The sequence below is a fragment of the Haliotis cracherodii genome, unplaced genomic scaffold (assembly GCF_022045235.1).
Source record: "Haliotis cracherodii isolate W230 unplaced genomic scaffold, xgHalCrac1.p SCAF_4, whole genome shotgun sequence".
NCBI classification, from domain to species: domain Eukaryota; kingdom Metazoa; phylum Mollusca; class Gastropoda; order Lepetellida; family Haliotidae; genus Haliotis; species Haliotis cracherodii.
Window position 1 is genome coordinate 55,794,241 of NW_027266297.1, and position 21,399 is coordinate 55,815,639.

The window sequence follows — 21,399 nt, forward strand, 5'->3', positions numbered from 1 at the left end:
TCCAGGGAGGCAGTCGGAAAAGCAGAGGGTGGAATTAAACTTGTATTTTTAACTAACATGTTCCGCAGCAGTAATTCAGATGTTTGTCACCTGTGACATGAATCAAGAATATGAATACATATTTTCAGCTATTTTTGTGAAGGAAATCATTACACAGACGTTGGTTAAAACCAACCCAGGGATGAGCACACATGGACATTAGGATAAACACCATTCAGCTTTGATTATTTTATTTCTTGATGAGACCAGATCATAAATAACATGTACTGATGGTAAATGTGAATCGTAATCTTACAATGTAATGCAACTAAAATGTTTAACAAAAAATGTATATATTATATATGGTGAAAAAGTGGACGGTATCTATCACAGTCATACACAAAAACACATGGCTCGGACAACCTGCACCCAGTTCTGACAGAAAACACTATCAGTGAAGGATTTGAGTGTAAATATTGACAGCAAGTCATAGAATACATGGTCATTAGTAACAGTAATAGCATTGTCAATGGTCACAATGACAGCAATGTCAGTGTTCACAGCTACCCAGTGTGAATTGACCAGTGATGTCAATGGTAGCAGCAACTACATCAATGGGCAGTGACATCAATGTTGGAGGTCACTGCTACTCCGATGCCAATGGACCAGGATGTCAATGGTAACAGCAACAGCAACCAGTGATGTCAATGGTAACAGCAACAGCAACCAGTGATGTCAATGGTAACAGCAACAGCAACCAGTGATGTCAATGGTAACAGCAACAGCAATCAGTGATGTCAATGGTAACATCAACTACTACATCAATGGTCACCATGACATCAATGTTGGACGTCACTGCTACTCCAGTGTCAATTGACCAGTGATGTCAATGGACCAGTGAAGTCAACGGTTGCAGTAACACGAGAGTCACTGGCTGCAGTTACATGAAAGTCACCGGTTACACAAACCATTGCCAGGACAGTGATGCACACACAGAACACACATAACAAACACTTCATACATATGTGAACAAATAGTACCTAGGTACTGCAGCTCACCCTTCTCTTTGGAATGTCCCACCTACTTGTCCTGCCGTAATACTTTGTGAATGTCTCTACATGAAGCAGCCTAACGATGTCTGGTAGCATTATACTGTATATTATCCACTGACAAGTGATATACTACATCAATGCTAACTAATGGCATAAAAATACTCTACAACCGCCTGGCATCCCAAATTTCATTTCTTTCCTTTAAACATTCTATCAACTTCACAATGCCTAACAGCCAGACACAATTGTAAACAACTTTATCCATATAGAGAAGGCTACTAGCAAAGGGACCACATGGTTGATCACCATTTAAGAGTTATTAATTGAACACTTAATTTTTGTGTGTGCTCTATGAGTGAAAAAACAATTAATTGACAAGGCAGTACATCATCTGTTTCAAAGCTATTCAGTTCATTATTTTGGATATTTTGGAGGGATGACAATGTAGATTATGAATCCAGTCAATACCGACCAGGTGGCCCTTTACTGGTAGCCTTCCCCATATGTTCTTGCTCTTAACTTGCTGAACTTTTCACCACAGTCAATTCCCTGGCATCCATAAGTTTGTTTCTTTCAGTTAAACATTTGACCACTTCACAATGCCTAACAGCCAGACACATACTATTGAAACAAACTTGCTCCATATGTTCTTGCTCTTCTATTTCACCAATGCAATGTTGATTTGAATAAACTGAACTAGCAGCTACCCAGGTTCTATTGGATTCACTACCATGAACATCATCATAAATACTATATGGCGATGCAACACAGCCAGATGTGGTCGTCCAGTTGAAGTATACATAAAAAAAAGTGGTACATGCTTAAGTTTTTTGGAAAATTAAAAATGCTGTTGGATAAGTTGCCTTCCTTTTCTGTATCGGACGAATGACTGTCACCTTCTGTGCTTAAGACCAATAGTCCCCAGGAGCATTTGGACACTACATGACTATCCTACAGCCTGTTCAGCCATGTTATGACATAACTGTAGAATGGGTGAGCTTGTTGGATTTAACGCTGCTTACAGTATTTCAGTTATATCACCAGATGTCAGCTCATGTGAGAGGAAAGCCTGAAGTGATGTAGGTATCAGACGTTTACCACTTTGTTAAAATCCTCGACCGCAGGTATGATGATGACAAACCTAGAAACATAATCAGGGCAAACGAGGATCCGAACCCACTATTATAGATTTCTGGCGAGCCAAAGGGACGTAACTCTGCACAGCAAATTATGGTGCCTTAGACAACTGAGCATCCCGTGCCCTCAAGAAGGTTGTTGAGGTGTTGCAGGTACCGCTAACTTGACACACAACACACATATAATCATGTGTTTACTCGTTTGGCCGATAGATGTGTGCTTTTTGTGATACTACATAAACAGATCATTGTGGGCCCATGCAATGACATACACAGGGCTTTGTGGGCAGGTTACATTAGATTCACATATGGGGCACCTGCTACAAAATACATTATATACACAGAGCTTTGTGGGCATATGCCATTACATTGACAAACAGGGCACTGCCATATAATACATTATACATACAGTACTTTGTGGGCACGTGCCATTAAATTCACATACAGGGCACAGCCACAAAATACATTATATATACAGAATTTGTGATCATGTGCTTCCATATACCTTCCCTCAGCCTTTCGGCCTGAGAGATGTTAATAAAAGTAAAGACAATAGTAATACTGTTCCTAAGCCTTGTCTCACACCAGCGAAGACAAATTATTGGCTTGTGGTCCAACACATGCAATACACAGACATACGAGCACATGTCCAGGACACTAGCATCATCTGTACAGCTGGAATGTAATCAGACTCAAATGCAACACAGGAATAAATATTTTAGTCAGTGACTGTGAATGTTGCAACGGTTGGTCACATGCTGACAGTGACTGGTGGTGCCCTTGTTGGTGACACATGCAGATGATGACTGGCGACAGGGTGACATCCCTGCAGATATCTAGGAATCAGGACGTCACTATTCCTTGTAAAACAGCGAACCTTACTTAAAACTTAATAAGACTAAAAACAACTCAACACCAAATGAATCAATGAATAAATAAAAACATGTATTTCATGGTATGCTTTCGAAAGGAATGATGCGTTTAAAAAGGTTCCCTGGCAATCGAACCAATTCCTTGGCAATAGAACCAATTTTAGATCACAGCCAGGTCTCTGGTCAGACGTGTAACTGAGGTTTGGTCAGGTTTCAGTGTAAATAGTCACACACATGACAGTAGGTGTCCCCTTGCCTCCCCGCATTATGTACAAATACAAGTGATATCCTGGCATCACTGCGCTTCAGATGGTGCTCTGCTGAACAACACACAGTGAACATGATGATCTTCCTATGTACAAAGGTTGCAGTCTGAGTCGACTCCTTTGCCTGCTTGCTCCCTCACTGACTCCATCACTGGCTCCCTGCTGGCTCCATCTATGTACACACAGCGTGTCAGACACTCAAGTCTTTTTACTCTGAATGGCTGCCAGCCCACTGGCACTTATGGTTCCGAATGACTGTGTGTAACTGCCGAAGCTAGCTTTGTGTGCTCCTGTAGATGGGTTATTGACGGCATTACTGAACTGCTTGCGTCCATACACAGGCTTGGGACGGGGGTTGGATGCTGATGAGGGGCGCTGTCCGGGGACCTGGGTACAAAGTCAGATAGATCAGTTTGTTGTTTGTTGTTTAATGCAACAATCAGAAATGTTTTACCTATATGATGTGGACCTGTAAATAATTGAGTCTGGACCATACAAACCAGTGATTAATATTATGAGCAACTGAGTGTACAAGCAACTTAGTCACCGAGCCTTAAGACAAAGTTATTAAAGTATGATCACAGTGGGTGGCAGATCCAGGGGATTGTGGGGTGGAGGGGTTTGTGGGTGTGTGTGGGGTGTGTGTGTGGGGTGTGGTGGGGTCACTGGGTTTCATGGCTCCCTTTTGAAAATAACAACATTTTTATGATGCCAACAGCCTTGATACTCAAATGTATTACATCTGCATTCAAGTTTGATAAATATACTAGATCCATTCACCATCATCATTTGTTTCCATTGCCCCTATCTCTCACTTAGCTCAGAATTTCATCTTGAATCCTTGCAAAAGTTATGATAAATGAGGTGAGCATTGGCTTTCATCTATTATGTATTATTTTGATAACATATTGATTTATGATACCTGCTTAATTCCCTTTTCACAAAAATAACAATCTAAAACTTAATCTTAAATTCCAATTCAAAGAATGTCCATTGATTCCACAATTTCAGTAGACTGCAGGAAAGAAACTTCAAAGTAATCGTTTGATAAATAGATGCCATCATCATTCAATTGGCAAAAAAGAATCATTCAAAATACAAATCTGTACACAACATTTACCAGAGATGTTGTAATATTTTAGGGGTGATTCAATCAACAATCAGCTCATTCAACACATTCTTGTGGCAGCCATTTTGAGTTTGGAATAGAATTTGTTGTATTGAAGAATCATATAAGCATCCAGCCAACACTTGAATACATCAATATGGTTTTGTTGACAGAGAGAAGGAAACAGTTCCACTATTCACTTGCTGATTCTCAAGTTTCAAGCTTTATTTCTGTAAGAGAGTTGCTTTTAATGTGATCGAAATTAAACATAAAAATCAAACTGTAGTTATCCCTATGTGAAAGGGTTAACATCAAGTGTGTCCCCAGATTCAAATGCCTTAGGAGAAGACCTAAAGAACCTCAGGACCCCTTAAGTTTCAGCACTGAACATTCTAGCACTTGGCTTCACACATTGTATAGTCTGGAAGGTAATTCAAGGTACTGACGTTTACTACAATATCTGAAAAACTATCGGACCTACTCCTGTCAAAGTTGGTATGAGATTATTAAACAGTCATACATAACTGGATATTAAATTTAAAGACAATCAGTGCATGAATAAAAAATCTGTCTATTTAGCTATAACTATATTTCATCAACAACCAGACCTCTTCGTCACGGGTGGAACGAGCATTCATTGAAACAGCCATCTGCATAATGCTACCCCTGCGGCCATATGACACAGTTGAACCAATCAATTCAACTCGAAAAGGTTGCACGGGAATCACGCACGCACGAATACGGTGTTAGCGTTGGGCGTCTCAACGTGCGTGATTCCTGTGCACCCTTTCGAGTTGAGTTGATTGGTTCAACTGTGTCATAATCAGGTCCAATCTGGCATGGGAAATGGATGTCACACTACACAGTTAAAGCCAAGCTAACTTACTCCTCAATTTCTTGTAAACAGGATAAAGTAAGATATAACAATTTTTGATTCAATCATAAATTGATGATTTGCTTTCCTACATTTACGACTTGACAAAATAGAACAAATTCTTACCATTCGTGAGCTTGTGACGGTCAAACCACCACCGCCACCCCCACTCCCCTGACGCTCATCCCCACCCCGGGTTATCACAGGGTTTCTGTAGGCACCAGATATTGGGCGGCCTTGACCCCGGGTCACTGCTGGGGCTGATGCTTGGCGGTTCTTCTGGTTTTGCTGGATTGGAGGATATGGGTCCTGTACAAACATCATAATTAATATAACTCCAATCTTTGCCTTAGGCTTTATCGTTTATAAACAAATTATTTCAGGTAACACATCCTTAGGAACCCTAAAATGTTACTCTGAAAATGTTTACTTTTTCAGAAAGGAAAACACACAAATGATAGGACCAGTGCATAAGAAGTTTCACCAACCCCAACACAAAGGAAGGGATTTTTGAACTGGCCTGATTTTTCTAGAATTTCACCTTGTTTTACCAGTGACTTTGATTCTGTTCACTTTCATAGTAAAATGATGATTAAAGCTGTTATGTATTGACCTGAAGTGTAAATCTCCTGGAAATATTTGTTGGATGCACCCCTACCCCCAAAATGACATAAAAATTTTGAACCGTTTCCAAACATGGTTAAATTTCTTAATTATTTCCCACCAACTATTTAAAACCTTACAAACAGAGGACCTATGCCTGTGGCGCTTGAGAGAGAGGGACTAAGTTGGTGGTTAGAGAGTGAGTGAGTGAGTGAGTGAGTGAGTGAGTGAGTGAGTGAGTGAGTGAGTGAGTGAGTGAGTGAGTGAGTGAGTGAGTGAGTGAGTGAGTGAGTGAGTGAGTGAGTGAGTGAGAGAGTGAGAGAGGACCTAAATTGGTTGGGAGTGAGTAAGTACCTACACTGGATTGATTGATTGATTGAGTATGGTTTTATGCCGCTTTTAGCAATATTCCAGCAACATCACGGCAGGGGACACCAGAAATGGGCTTCGCACATTGTACCCATGTCAGGTTTTGAAACCGGGTCTTCAGCGCGACGAGCAAATGCTATAACCACTAGGCTACCCAACCCCCCAGCCTACACTGGAGATTAGAGGGGACAGGAGGCTTATATTAGTGACTGTGTTTGAGAGAGAAAGGTGGGACTTACATTGGAGGCGAGCGAGTGTTGCTGCCCATTTAGGTAGTCCAGACTACGTTGCCTCATCAGGGCCTTCTGCTGAGCTTCATGGGTTGTTGTTCGACCAAATGCGACATCTGTAAAGGCAATTTGACATCAGTAAAGACATCAGTATCAAAACAGATACAAAATTGACAAAATGAAAAGGAAACAAACTATTCTACAATTGGAATGCTGTGTGCATAGACAGTAGAACACGAATATAATGAACATGGATATAGCGAACAAACGGTTACAACAAACTCTTAAAAAATCCCTGATTTATATCCTATATGATATCATATAAAATTTACGCATATAACGCACTCTCTACAGCGAACTAACAGATACAGCGAACTGATATCTGATCACCAGCAAGCCCATCTACCAATAATTAGTGACGTGTATAGTGAACTAAGAAATCTCACTCAGTGTCAAGTGTCACTGAAACAAGTCAATGCTGCAATTACATGTACCGTATTCGACGTAATAAGCGCCCAGAGCTCTCTCAAAATTAGAAAAAGCGGGCGAGTGCGTATTATACACGAATAAATACGTCTTGTGTACATTGATCAATAGGAAGGGGTGCTAATTGGGATTGTTCAATAGAAAATATATTAGCAAATATCGTCGTGGGCGCTTATTAGAGCGGGGCGCTTATTACGTCGAATACGGTATTGTGTTTTGTTTTATCCAAGATGGTGGACGTTTCTGAGACGAAAACATATATAACGAACAACGGATATAACAAACTGATTTCTCTGGTCCCTTGTAGTTTGATATATCCATGTTCTACCGTAGGAGGATATAGGAGGCATTGCTTTATTTGGTGAAGACTGGGGATACTTACTTGTGAAGGAGGAGTGGTGGCGGTTGTCAACGAGGCCTCCCCTGGATGCAGACTTGGGGGAGGGGCCTGACACGTTTTCCTTCATAGCGTGATCCTGGTGGGGAGGGGAGAGGTTGCTGCTGGAGTCTCCGGCGGCCATCAATGTTTGTTGCTGCTGCTGCAGTTGTCTCTGCTGCGCACTCCGTGACTCTTCCCGTCGGCGTCGACGACGTTCTGCTTTCTTTTGCATGATCATCTACAATGGCCAGGACGTGATGTCTCAAAATTGTATAAGAATTGAACACATTTCTTGGGTTGGAAAATTCCCTGTTTAGCAATGCTTTGAACAGTATTGCAGTTTTATCTTGGTGTCTCAGCTTAATGTGGGAGAAAAGCATGAAATGATGCAGGTCTCAGCAATTTGCACCTTTGGTTAAACCCACGAGCATGAGCATAGGTAGGGTGCTGACAAACCTAGAAACATAATCGGGGCGAACTGGGATTCGAACCCACAATCATAGGTTTCTTTTGTGCACGAGAGACACAACTCTGCACAGCGAATTGCGGTGCCCAAGATAACAGTGGCATCTGTGCCCCCTGTAATGATGGCAATTTGTATCATATTATATTGACATGGACTGAATGTTTTCCTAGACCATGTCAGACTCTAAACACTGCGTACTGTTCCTTTTGTTTGTTTGTTATTTTAACATTGCAGCCCCAGTCAGCAATATTTCAGCTATATCAAGGCAGCAAGTAAATAATCGAGTCTGGGTCAGACTGACCAGTAATTCACATTTAGACAAACATCCCACACCGATGGGGTATATGATTTGTTTGCTTGGTTTGTTTGTTGCTTAACGCAGCACTCAGCAATAGTCCAGCTATATGATGATAATCGAGTCTGGACCATACAATCCAGTGATTGATATCATGAGCATCGATCCACAAAATTAGCATTTGTTGACATGCATCAACCAAGTCAGCGAACCTGACCACCCGATCCCGTTAGTCGCCTCTTACGGCAAGCATGGTCGCCTTTCATGAAGTCCAGAAGCATTTAGCAATAGTGCTAGGTCCCAGAGCCCACTCCTCACCTCATACAGCATACTCCGATATTCATCTACGGAGCGCTGGACATCATCACTGAGTGGAGGGACCACATCATAACTCAGCGACAGCTCTTCTGACGTGTTGTGAAATCTAGGATGCAAGGCAAACAATTAGAGGCAGTTCAAAGGGTCCATATACAAATAATTAATTTTTAAGTTTTGAGACATACCCCGACATCCCAAATAAAAGGTGATTATGAAAATTCTCCCAAATGCAAACCAAAACTATTTGTGCATACAAGTCAAACATAAACTGCAAGACAAAAGATTGTGATCACTGGTGATAGGTTAAATGATGGTACATGTGTAAGTATCACTACATACATGATAACATATTTAGATAAGTTTCTGATAAAAAAATGCCAAATATTTGTTTCCACCTACTGACCTGGGCCCACTTGCACAATGCGATCTTAGTTCTACAACTATCTTAAGTCTAAGTTAGAGTATGGGAGTTACGATCCTCTGAAGTGCAAGTGGGTCCTGGATTTTCCATACAATATATCTGTAAACACACCTTTCTACATATGGGTGGCGGACTGCTTCATCTGCTGTGATGCGCTTGTCGGGGTTGAAGTGCAAGAGGCGACGCACAAGGTCAATGGCCTCTGGCGGGCTTTCTGGCAACATGTCCTCTAGCCTCCTTTTTGGTCTGCAACCATGGCAACACAGAAATAGTTAATTACAGAATACAAAACTGCAGACATCTAGGAAGCTTAAACAGTATCTGCCAATGATTTGCGGAGTTTGTTTATCGAGTGATTAACTGTGCACTTTTGAGACAGACCCAAGGGACACAACTCTGCACAACAAATTATGGCTGATCACTGAGGCCCTATGAGACCATCCATTTAGGATCTAATAGGACACTGAACATATCTTCCTCAGGATGAATAAACAGAACATTTGATTATCTTGGATCTAGGTATGTTCCTATAGCGTAAAGAAACTGAGCACCTATCAACTATTTGTCTGACTTGTTTGATGTTGAACACCACACTCAATATTCCAGCTATAGGATGGGTGTGTGTAAATAATCGAGTCTGGACTACATAATCCAGTGATTGACATCATGAACATCGATACATGCAATAGGAATATGATTACATGCATCAACCAAGTCAGTGAGCCTGTCCATCTGATCCTGTTAGTTGCATCTTATGACAAGCACGGGCTGCTGAAGACCAATTCTAACCCAGGCCTATCAGCTAGGATCCAAAGACAACAGTGTCCGAATGGATATGCTGTTCACAAAATCTTCAAGAAGATTGTGCAAAATAGTTTCACGCGAAATGTCAGAATCTCAAAATCTTGACTAGTTCAAATCAGGATTACTTCATCCAGAAAAATCTAAAGGATGCTAAAAGCAGGAAAATTGTTTGAGATCTGAGACACAGTGTTATATTCCCAGAACTAAGTGTAGCCTCACCTCATAGCAGCTTTCTCTAACACAGACGACCCGTAGGCGGACTTGATGCTCTCGATGTCTGGAAGGATAACATGAGAAGCATTACTACACCAGCATGTGTATCTCACCTCCTGGCTGGACTCCTGCCTCACTGTCATCAATGTCACACAAGTACATGCACTCTGAACACAATCAAACATTTCTGCTGAAAACAGCCCAATGAGGTGACCCGTAGTCAGTTTGGCCTGTTGACCTTGCTAGCATTTGACTGTCACGTGATGTAAACATCCTAATCAACAACCATGAACACCTTGTCAGATGCAGAAAGTTGCAGAAAAATGGTGATCTGGTAAAGGTAAATGATAGATCACTGATATTCTTTTTAGCAAATTCAATGACCGCTTGTAGTCAATGCTTGCCATGACCACTTGTACCCTCGTGCTTTTGTTTACAGTCCCCATGTTGAAACTATATTTTCAAAACCTTGTTGTATACAAGTGTCTTTTGATTATACAATAAGTACTTAAATGTGAATAAGTAGGGATTATAAAGGAGTTTGCTGACGTCTGGCAACACAACTTACCTCCCCTTGATGGTGCAGGGATAGAGGCCATGATCCTCTCGATCTGGTTGATGGTGGACGACCCTGGAAACAGAGGCTTGTTGATCAACATCTCCCCCAGGATACAGCCCAGACTCCACATGTCCACACCCTTGGTGTACCTGAAACATACAGGAGACATACAGCAGGCATACAGGAAACATGGACATAATACAGGTGACATCATGGACATAGGGAGCATACAAGTGAAATACACAGGTCATACAGGAGACATAGAGGGGTCATACAGGAGATACAGGGGACATACAGGGTTCTTACAGGAGACATACACAGGTCATACATACAGGGGTCATACAGGGGTCATACAGGGGATATAAAGAGGATATACATGAGACATACATGAGACACAGGGGTCATACAGCAGACACACAGGGGTCATACAGCAGACACAGGGGTCTTACAGGAGACATACACAGGTCATACAGGAGACATACAGGAGACACACAGGGGTCATACAGCAGACATACAGGGGTCACACAGGAGACATACAGGGGTCACACAGGAGACATAGGGGTCATACAGGTGACATACAGGAGACACGGTGGTCATACAGCAGACATACAGGGGTCACACAGGTGACATACAGGGATACAGGAGACATACAGGGGTCACACAGGGATCATACAGGGGTCACACAGGGATCATACAGGAGACACACAGGGGTCATACAGGGGACATTCAGGGGACATACCTGAGACATAGGGGTCATACAGGGGACATACAGGAGACATACAGGGGTCATACCAGAAACAGGGGACATACATGAGACATAGGGGTCATATTGGAGACATACAGGGGACATACAAGAGACATACAGGGGTCATACAGGAGACATACAGGGATCATACAGGGGTCACAAAGGGATCATACAGGAGACACATAGGGGTCATACAGGAGACATTCAGGGGACATACATGAGACACAGGGGTCATACAGGGGACATACAGGAGACACACAGGGGTGATACAGGAGACATTCAGGGGACATAATACATGAGACATAGGGGTCATACAGGGGACATACAGGAGACACAGGGGTGATACAGCAGACATACAGGGGTCACACAAGAGACATACTGGAATCATACAGGAGACATACAGGGGTCATACAGGAGACACACAGAGGTCATACAGGAGACACACAGGGGTCATACAAGAAACAGGGGACACACAGGAGACATAGGGGTAATACATGAGACATACATGGGACATACATGAGACATAGGGGTCATACAGGAGACATACAGCAGACATAGAGAAGGTGACATCGTGGATCTAGAAGCATACAAGTGAAATACACAGGTCATACAGCAGACATACAGGAGACATACACAGGTCATACAGCAGACATACAGGAGACATACACAGGTCATACAGCAGACATACAGGGGTCAGACAGGAGACATACAGAGGTCATAGAGCAGACATACATGAAACATGGACATGATATTGGTGATATCATGGACATAGGAAGCATACATGTGAAATACACAGGTCATACAGGAGACATACATGGGTCATACAGGAGACACAGGGGTCATACAGCAGACATACAGGGGTCATACAGGAGACACACAGGGGTCATGCAGGAGACACAGGGGTCATACAGGAGACACAGGGGTCATACAGCAGACATACAAGGGACATACAGGAGACACACAGGGGTCATACAGAAGACACACAGGGGGCATACAGGAGATACAGGGTAATACAGGTGACTACAGGACCTGTATATCAGAAACTTACAAAACACGACATCTTGTAAGCTGCAAAAGACACATTTCATGTTACCATGGTGATAAAACAGTTGGTTTACCTGTGTGATGCAAGCAGGATCTCAGGGGCTCTGTACCAGCGTGTGGCCACGTACTCTGTCAGATTGGGGTCCCCCGTTTCATCCATGCCGATCTGTGTGAGTGACCGTGCAAGACCAAAGTCACACAGCTTGACCACACACTCACTGTCCAGCAGAATGTTGGAAGGCTGCAGAAGATAATCTCAACATGCTCAAACAACGGGGTACAATAGGGACATGCAACTTTACTGCGTGCAGCTGGTGTGGGCCACATATTCATGATAATAATATGAACAAACAAAGCAATAGTGCCTTTGAATGAAAATCCCAGCTTCCAAGACCTATTGGTACATGACCAATTTTACAAAGTGAGTTAATTACTAATGATTCAGACCTGTGAAGATTCAGGTTAGAATAGGTCTTCAGCAGCCCATGTTTGTCGTAAAAGACGCTTATGCTTGTCGTAAGAGGGTAAGATCGGGTGGTCAGGCTCCGTGACTTGGTTAATATATGTCATCATATCCAAATTACTTAGACCAATGCTCATGATGTCAATCACTGGATTGTCCGGTCTGACCTTGATTATTTACAGACCGTCGTCAAATAGCAGGAATATTGCTGAGTGCAGCGTCAAACAACAAACAAACAAACTTATAGTTAAATTGAAAATTATTGACATTTGGAAACTTTAATGCTCAGATATGAAGGGCTGTTAACTGTTTTCAGTGACCAATGACATAATAAGGGACCACGTTATAGTTAGCACTATTTCGGGGACTTTTAGATAGTGGAGTCTAGACCAGGCAAACAAATGACTGAAGCATGAACAAGGAACCATGCCATAAGGGGACAACGACACAAAACTTGTCACTGAGCCTCTTACAAGCATGAGGTAGTGGGGACCCATTAAAACCAAGGAGCCATATATGGCCATGACCTTGACACAGGTTGTGTCAGAATGACTAAACTATTTGTTACCTTCTGATCTCGATGGATCACATTGCCTGAGTGAAGATACTTCGTAGACTTGAACAGCTGGTACATGATGTACCGTTTGTGAACATCCTTCAGAATGTTGCCTCTCTTGATCACATTGTGAAGGTCAGTTTCTGAAAAGAAATACAATCAAATACTTTAATATAATCAACTATCTTTTAGGCCTTCACATACAACCAAATCATTTAAGACATTCTGCTAGGTGCAAAATTGCTTACTTTAACATGTGTAAGATGTTTTTTCTAGGTGCATAGTCACCGCATGCAACCAAATACTTTAAGATGTTCTCCTAGATGCAAAGTCACTGTATACATGGCATACAACCACAAAAAGGAAGTTCAAACAATATGATTTACTGACCCATGAATTCAAAGACAAGATAGATATCCTTGTCATTTTCTGCCTTGATGACGTTATGAAGCTTAATGATGTTGGGATGGTCCCCAAACTCCTGGAGGAACATGATCTCTCGGAACGTCCTCTGTAACACACAAGACAAGGTCAGGACAAACACAATAACGAGACGGTTCGCGCAGTTCCAAAGAAAGTAAACATGTTTAAACGCGATGGCAAACGGGTGTGTGTTGGTGTGCGTGAAATAATTCATATATTTTGTAACTCTACGATGAATAAGCTTTTAGAAAATATTACATGTTAGTTTCTGAAAAATATGTACATAGGAGAAAATCGCTGTCAAAAACAGAACATTTTGCTCAATTTTTGCACATTTTTCTCCCAAATTGACCGTTTATTATTTTTCTTGTGACATTTTTTTTCATGTCATACCATAACTAGTATGATCAATGACTCTACGTAATTTTGTTTTATTATTTTCAGAAATAACACTTGTAGAGACATATTTGTGCAACATGCAGAAATCCATGGTCCACTGACAGACCGTCACGCTTACGAGTGACACCTCTCAGGTGGTCACTTGTACGGGAGACGGGAGACCCGTCTCGCATACACGTTATGTCCTCTACTGATAACATAGATCTGGTGTCATGTATATCAACACAATGAAACAGACCTCAGTGGAACGCTTAACAGTTTGTGCAATTGTTGTTTAATGCAACAGTCAGCAATATTCCAGCTATATCATGCTATATGACGTCTATACGTAATTGATTAAGTCTGGACCAGACGAAAAGTGATTGATGTTGTGCAGTGTTGTGCGAAACGTCCCACCCCATCGGGGATACCATGACATGTAATTGACCGAATCACTGAGAATGACCACCAGGTCTGTTTATTCACCTCTCATGTTGCTGGAAAACTATTCTTACCCAGCATCCCCATGGGGAGAAAATATTACATCCTTTATCATGTTTAGGTGGTGTGTCAGATCAGATAGCATCAATACGTTCCGACGAGGTATATCAACACCAAGATATAAGATAGTTATGCGATAAATCGCAAAGAAATATATAGAACATACATGGTTTATTTCACAAGAAAACATTGTTCTACAATGACGTCATTTCTGGAGATTCGAACATGTGCTCGCAACTTGATGACGTAAATTGGACAACATTATATCTTTGATTGAAGTGTCTAGTGAGTTGTTCCCCATAGATAAACGCAATGGCAGAACGATTGCATCCAAAAGGGGGAGAAAAATGACAATCGGTTTTGGGAAAAAAGGTACAGATAACTGAGGTGAAAATTGTGAGAATATGCAGGAAAGTCAAAATTTAACCCCCCTGTTCATAAAATGGACTTGTCTATTCTAGAGGAGTTATCAATATCTAAATATGAGTAAATATTTTAAACATGTTAAACATGTTAAAGCTTGTACATTTTATCAACATCCTTAAAGAGGCTGTACATAATATTGTTATCTCATGTAAGAAATAAACCACTTATGGTCATTGTTTATTGTACAATAAAACAGTGTTTTATTGTACACTTCATTGTACAATTATGAAACACTGCAGGGAGAATAAACCACACACGGCTGCCCTTGCTTGTTTATTCTTAAATATGGACTATGTAGGCCATGTAATGCATATCTAGAAAGTACAGTGATATTTACATCAGTGTGACTGTTATGCACATGTATCAATACACTAACAGGCTAAAGGATCAGTGTTATGTTCACATACAACAGACATTAACACAACACTACCATCATGATCATGAATGCTCAGGATAGAGGCATTAGTGTCATGTCTATATCAACACAATGAAATAAAGCAGTGTCATGTAGTATAAGCAGAATGTGTACATTAGGGCTAGGATTGGTAACTCGGGTCAGGTACCCACAGGACTACCCGGACCCATGGTTAGTCACAAAAATTATCTAAAATTATGGTTACACTACAATTCACTAATGTTCCCATTTCTTTCTGACTTTGCACCCATTCCTTCTGACTTTTATAGGTTTGAATAAAGATAAAAACTTTATTCAGTAAACTTCAGTGTTTGCATGACCAGATTGTTTTATACGTGTATCTAAATACATTTTGCTAGGGCAGACTTTTCCAAAACGGACATTTTGTACCTTTCTCATGAGACCTACAGCGGGTACCTGGGTAGGGTCGGGTAATATAGGGTTGGGCACCCGGGTAGTAAATTTGGACTTGTCCCTGCCCTAGTATACATGTATCAAGAGAATGATTCATGTTTGCCTATCAACAGAATGATATTAACATCAGTCTTGTGTAGTGATGGGACGATACACTGGTGAGTCGTGATTTTTTTACTTCTCGATACAAGTATCGATCACAGTTGCACATTGTTAGAGTAAACAATTTCGATTCTCATCTTAACTGTTTGCTTTGATAATTGTCACACTAATAAGTAGTGAAAATTAAAATAGAAAACGTAAATATTTTCATCCATTGTACGTTATTTAACACTGCCAACTGTAAATCGTTGTTGTACCAGATATTTGACCATCCTGTCTATGAAAAAGATGGCTTACATAACCACAGATAAGAGCACATGTAAGTACCATGATACGTATCGGGTCATGAGCAGGGTATTGTGATACATATTGGATCACACAGTTGGTGTATGATCCCAGCCATAGTGTTGTGTACATCAAGTTCATGTGTCAATATAATGTTTGTTTGTTTTTAACATGTTTAACACCATGAACACCGCACTCAGTAATATTCCAGCTATATGACGGTGGTCTGTAAATAATCAAGTATGGACCAGACAATCCAGTGATTGACATCACGAGCATCGATCTACGCAATTGGGATACGATGACATACATCAAACAAGTCAATGAGCCTGACCACTCGATCCCATTGGTCGCCTCTTACGACAAGCATAGCTGCCTCTAACAGCAAGCATGGGTTGCTGAAGACATATTCTCTACCCGGATCTTCACGGGTTGTCAGTATAATGATAGACTGATACATTATGTACCTGAGCATCTGTCTGGTTCCTGAATGCATCGAAAATCTTCTTGACCGCCACCACCTCCCCTGTGCGACGGTCAATCGCCTTCCATACGATGCCATATGCCTGCAATGACAAACAACATACAAATGATATGTGTTTAAATATAATCGTTTCATAAATGACAGCCAAGTCAATGTGTACCCTGGTCTGTTCAATGAAATTAACAATATTGAAAAAAATTGAAGTCAAAAAAATTCTTTTGGTGTAGTAAGCTCGGCTAATGATCATAATAATTGTGACTAGTCCATAAAAAATGACTACAATCTGCTCAAAGCATCTGCCAAATTTGGAGTGTCTTTGATACTTCAGAAGTCATGGTATTTATGCATAAAATTCCATTTACTTCACAAATGCACATAACTTGTACATGATGTATAGCCAGGTTTTGTTTATTCCTTGGTATAAAAAAGACATTTATCGTCCTTCAACAAGTTACCTAAACATGTTGTTGAGTGTGCAACGTTAGATAAGCTTGTCCCGTTGTCAACCTACTGTGACCTTTTTATCTTGCACTGAGTTGCACTTTTAACATTTTGCTTACATTTATTCTGTGTGATGATCTTGTAATCATGGTAAGTTTGCCTTTGGGGAACCTTTTTTGGTCTTTTCAGGTTTTTTATTTTTCCATTTTTGGTAGGTAAAATCATTTTCATGATTAAATAACTGTTACTTAAAAAACCTTGACAAATTAGAAATTACATCGATGAAAAGTGGAGTAGTACCATGGCTATCCCCTTACTTGATAACACATCCAACATGTACAGCGGCTGACATATGTTCATACCACAAATATTTGTGATGTATACCACATTGAATTTAAGTTACCCTCAACGATATTTCAGTGTCTTCAAACTATCTGTTGTAAATTTATTTGTGCACCATTAATGTATCATATTTATGAATATCTAATTTTTAAAGTCACATGTGGATAATTTTTAATGTATGACACATGCGCATATGGATTTAGTATGTTAGCACCTGTATCTTGACCACGTGGGTATTATGTTTTATATACTTGACATTAAGCACAAGCATGCCGCAAGTGAGTGAGTATGGTTTTACGCCGCTTTTAGCAATATTCCAGCAATATCATTTTGAGGGACACCAGAAATGGGCTTCAGACATTGTATCCGTGTTGGGAAGCGATCCCGGGTCTGCGGCGTGACGAGCGAACGCTTTAACCACTAGGCTACCCGACCACCCGATCAATAAGTGAAATTGCACGAGTGACTGAAATCTAAACATTTCTTAGAAGAGCTAAGACTGATGTGAATAAATATTGTTCAAATGAGTGAATGTTGTTTTTCACGGCAGACAGCAATGTTCTTGAGATAACAATCAATTTTCCGTCAAGTCTGGACCAGCTGCCAGTGGTATTAGCCTGGGTCCCCTGACAATGTGAATCAGCAACTCAGTCAGGCCGCAATAAATTTATTATTAGACTTTCCTCCATGCACAACTCACATCATTCCATGTCATCAAGACGAGAAAGTCACCATGTGTGTTCCATTCTTTTGCTACTTGATGGAATACAATATATGTATTGCTACTAACATTCAGGCTTTAACATGAATAAATGAATCATATCTGTCAACTGTTAATCTAAGCTGACACCTTGAATAGTCTTTTAACTGCTTAAATAAAATAAAATATTTGGATGAAAATCTAACAATAATTTTACTGTGGCCTTATTTGAACATATTGAGATGGGATTGTAATTGACTGAAAATTTTAACATTGATATATACATAAACATGATAAAATTAACAGGAATACAATCTTTACAGACGGGATGTTTTGCAAGTACAGTTGCTTCTTATATTCTTGCTGTTTCCACTTTAATTGTGTAACAGAATTGAATGAAGGGATGGTAACTAAAAGTAATAGTTAGACCTTTGTAGTATTTTGTTCCCAGGCACACTGGCATTTTATAAAAAGTGCTAGTTTATGAAAGCAATTTTATTTTCAATATATTTTTTATTTCATTTTTTTCTTAATCATGTTAATTCAAGTGGCTTAAACGATTATACAAGGGAACTAATATACATATTATTATTTTTCTTTTCTATTCATTAATTTACATTATATGCACAGGGATGAAGTTTATTAGGTATATTATAATGACACTGAACACATCGCCCGTGATAGGGGAGGGTACCCTGAACTCTATCCTTAGCCCTTGGATCCCCTAACGATAAATCACCTCTTAATGATCATTAGGGTTAGGTACCCGTTTAGTGGCTATCATAGATTCTATAGCGGCTCCAAATATTCATCACACAAAAAAGTCGAGAAAGCAGGATGAAATGGTTTAGTGTCGAATATTTTGGCTACTGGAAACTGTCCTGGAAATTCAGACAAGCCATATTCATCAGTTGTGTTTATTCAGTAATGATTCAAAAGCGGACTCACCCTTGTGGCGTCACTACACGTGCTTATTCCTCCCTCATTCCTTACTGTGATCCACATTATCCTTACAGTTTTCCCTACCTTACTTTTATGTCACAAAATCATGTAACAAATGAATAAATACCATGTAATGCATGCGTACCTGCGAGTTCGATGTCTGACACCTGGAACTGTTTTCAGTTTGCGACATATCGGCTCATTCCTCACCACTCAGTAACTTGTAGATGACGGAATGGGACAAGTGTGCCAAATGACATCGGGATCACTCGTAAGCGTCCGTAGACTAAAATCACAAGACCCCATGCCTACCCGTAACCTTTGTAAGTGTCCGTCACCTATTCGATCCATTCCGTTCAGTTTTACAGTGTTAACTTAGCTCAGTTGGTTAGCTATCGGGCTAACCATCTGAAAGTCACAAGTTCGCGCCTGATGCATTATCACAAAAACTGGTTGCTTGTCTTTGAGACATGTGACCTACGTCAGATATCCTCCTCATGAGAAGTTGTGGTACTGTATTCTAAAGGTGCTCCGATTATGATAAAGAAACGATGTCAAGTTCATTTGTGACAATGTACAAAATAAACCAGTGATAACCCAGGGTGAGTGAGTGAGATTTTATGCCACTTTTAGCAATATCACAGCATTGGGACATGAGAAATGGGCTTCACACACTGTACCCATGTGGGGAATTGAACCCGGGTCTTCGTCATGATGGGTGAGCACTTTAACCAGGTGGTTATACCACCAACCCCTAAACATGCTAAACCAGGAAAAACAACCATATATACTATCAATGACTGTAGGCTCCTGTATCCATTTGATTAGCTATTTAACAGGTATTAGTCAGCGTTAGAAATTGGCACTGGTCCTGTAGTCCTTGCCAAAATGCCCAATAGTTAAGGTATCATAAGGATGAGTAGACATTTGCCATTTGTAAGGGGTTTGCTATATGTTATCATTGTAAGGACTAGTAGACTAAACATGTTAGTTTCTACCCCTGTATTAGTTCTTTTGGAGGAAGTTTGGTTTACAGTTACCTCACGTTATTGCGGTTATAATTCATGTTTTTATAAGAAGCAGGCATCACTCGGATACATACATCAACTTATCACATATTTCTAACTGGGTAACTTATCATTAATTGTGCATCTATGACAGATCTATAAGATTCATTTTGCTACCCTACTAGTAGAACTGAAGCAAATAGCCCCCATGTGAATTCTTGGGCACTACTGGTCCCCAATATTGTTTCATTGGTTACACCAATCGGACATGAGCCCTTGAAGAGAATTAATGAACATACTTAAATATGATGGCAGAAGAGGAAAAAAAAAGTTGCAGTCATGAAAATTAATTTTACTCAGATAAACCTATCTGGATTAATATGGAAATCAGTGGGACATTGGCCAGATCACAAAGGCATAATGCCAATGACAGATATATTGCCAGTGCGTTCGAAGTTAGTAGTTATCTTTTCCCCTTATATGTCATCAGGACTCAGGTGACAGAAATTAAATGAAAGTTATTGCTGGTCTACACTGTCAGTGAAGAGGCCATCGATTTCTGGGCCGTCTCACGGTTGGACCCCTCAACTTGGGTCAATCCCAATCTCCACGACATTCCAGCAGACATGTTTTTTGTGACGGCTAAGAAATTGAACGACAACTTGATTTTAAAAATTCGGCATGATGTCCAGACTCGGTTTCTAATCAGTGACCGTGGTTTCAAGCAACGCCAAGGTCTCAATCGCAAGATCAAGTACGAACACATCGACTCTCTTGAATTTTGAAATAACACACATAGTTAAATCAGACATGGTACACCAAATTGCTATAATCACAATTAAAATAATTATCCCGTTACATACCCCTTTTCCAAGCCTCTTCTTTATTTCATACTTCTTTGTGATGTGAGGCTCTATTTCAGAATTCATATTTCCGAATATTCCGAGTCGAAGCGTCAACAGTCATGGATGCCGGAAGTCGCCATGATACAAATTACAGTAGGAGGTGAAGGTACAAAAAATAGTCCTTTCATAACATTAATTTTCTGCACCAAAATAGCACAAACCACCGATATCTCATTAAAAATGATTAATAACATATACTTTCATCCCGGATGTTATATTAAAAAATGAACTTGTATCGTACTTTAGATGTGCATTTTTCTGGGCGACGAAATACAGTGTGAAGTAAGTAGGTCCAACACACATTTTGCCTCGTCATCAAAATGTGTGCATTTATGTGCATAACCATAGCAATGACCATTCGATCGACCTCAAAACACTGGGGTACAATACTGAGAC

General features: G+C 40.5%; 1 protein-coding gene across 1 annotated transcript; it reads right to left on the reverse strand.

Moving 5' to 3' along the window:
- Positions 1 to 251: 251 nt before the first annotated feature.
- Positions 252 to 21,067, reverse strand: LOC139479896 (extracellular signal-regulated kinase 2-like). Its single transcript, XM_071262813.1, has 13 exons — positions 20,962 to 21,067; positions 16,650 to 16,748; positions 13,629 to 13,749; positions 13,251 to 13,381; positions 12,294 to 12,460; positions 10,440 to 10,579; positions 9,878 to 9,935; positions 8,966 to 9,100; positions 8,434 to 8,539; positions 7,358 to 7,592; positions 6,499 to 6,605; positions 5,414 to 5,596; positions 252 to 3,692 (listed from the first exon to the last, which is right to left on the reverse strand). The coding sequence occupies exons 1-13, from the start codon at positions 21,025 to 21,027 to the stop codon at positions 3,504 to 3,506; spliced, it is 1,737 nt and encodes a 578-aa protein (XP_071118914.1). The 5' UTR covers positions 21,028 to 21,067; the 3' UTR covers positions 252 to 3,503.
- Between the last annotated feature and the right edge of the window lie 332 nt (positions 21,068 to 21,399).

Coding starts and splice junctions, on each gene's coding strand:
- LOC139479896 (XM_071262813.1), bottom strand. CDS start 21,027: ATGAATTCTGAAATAGAGCCTCACATCACAAAGAAGTATGAAATAAAG. Junction 8,540..8,965: donor CGCCACCCATATGTAGAAAG/GTGTGTTTACAG, acceptor CTTGCATCCTAG/ATTTCACAACACGTCAGAAG. Junction 3,693..5,413: donor CCGTCACAAGCTCACGAATG/GTAAGAATTTGT, acceptor CTTTGTACCCAG/GTCCCCGGACAGCGCCCCTC.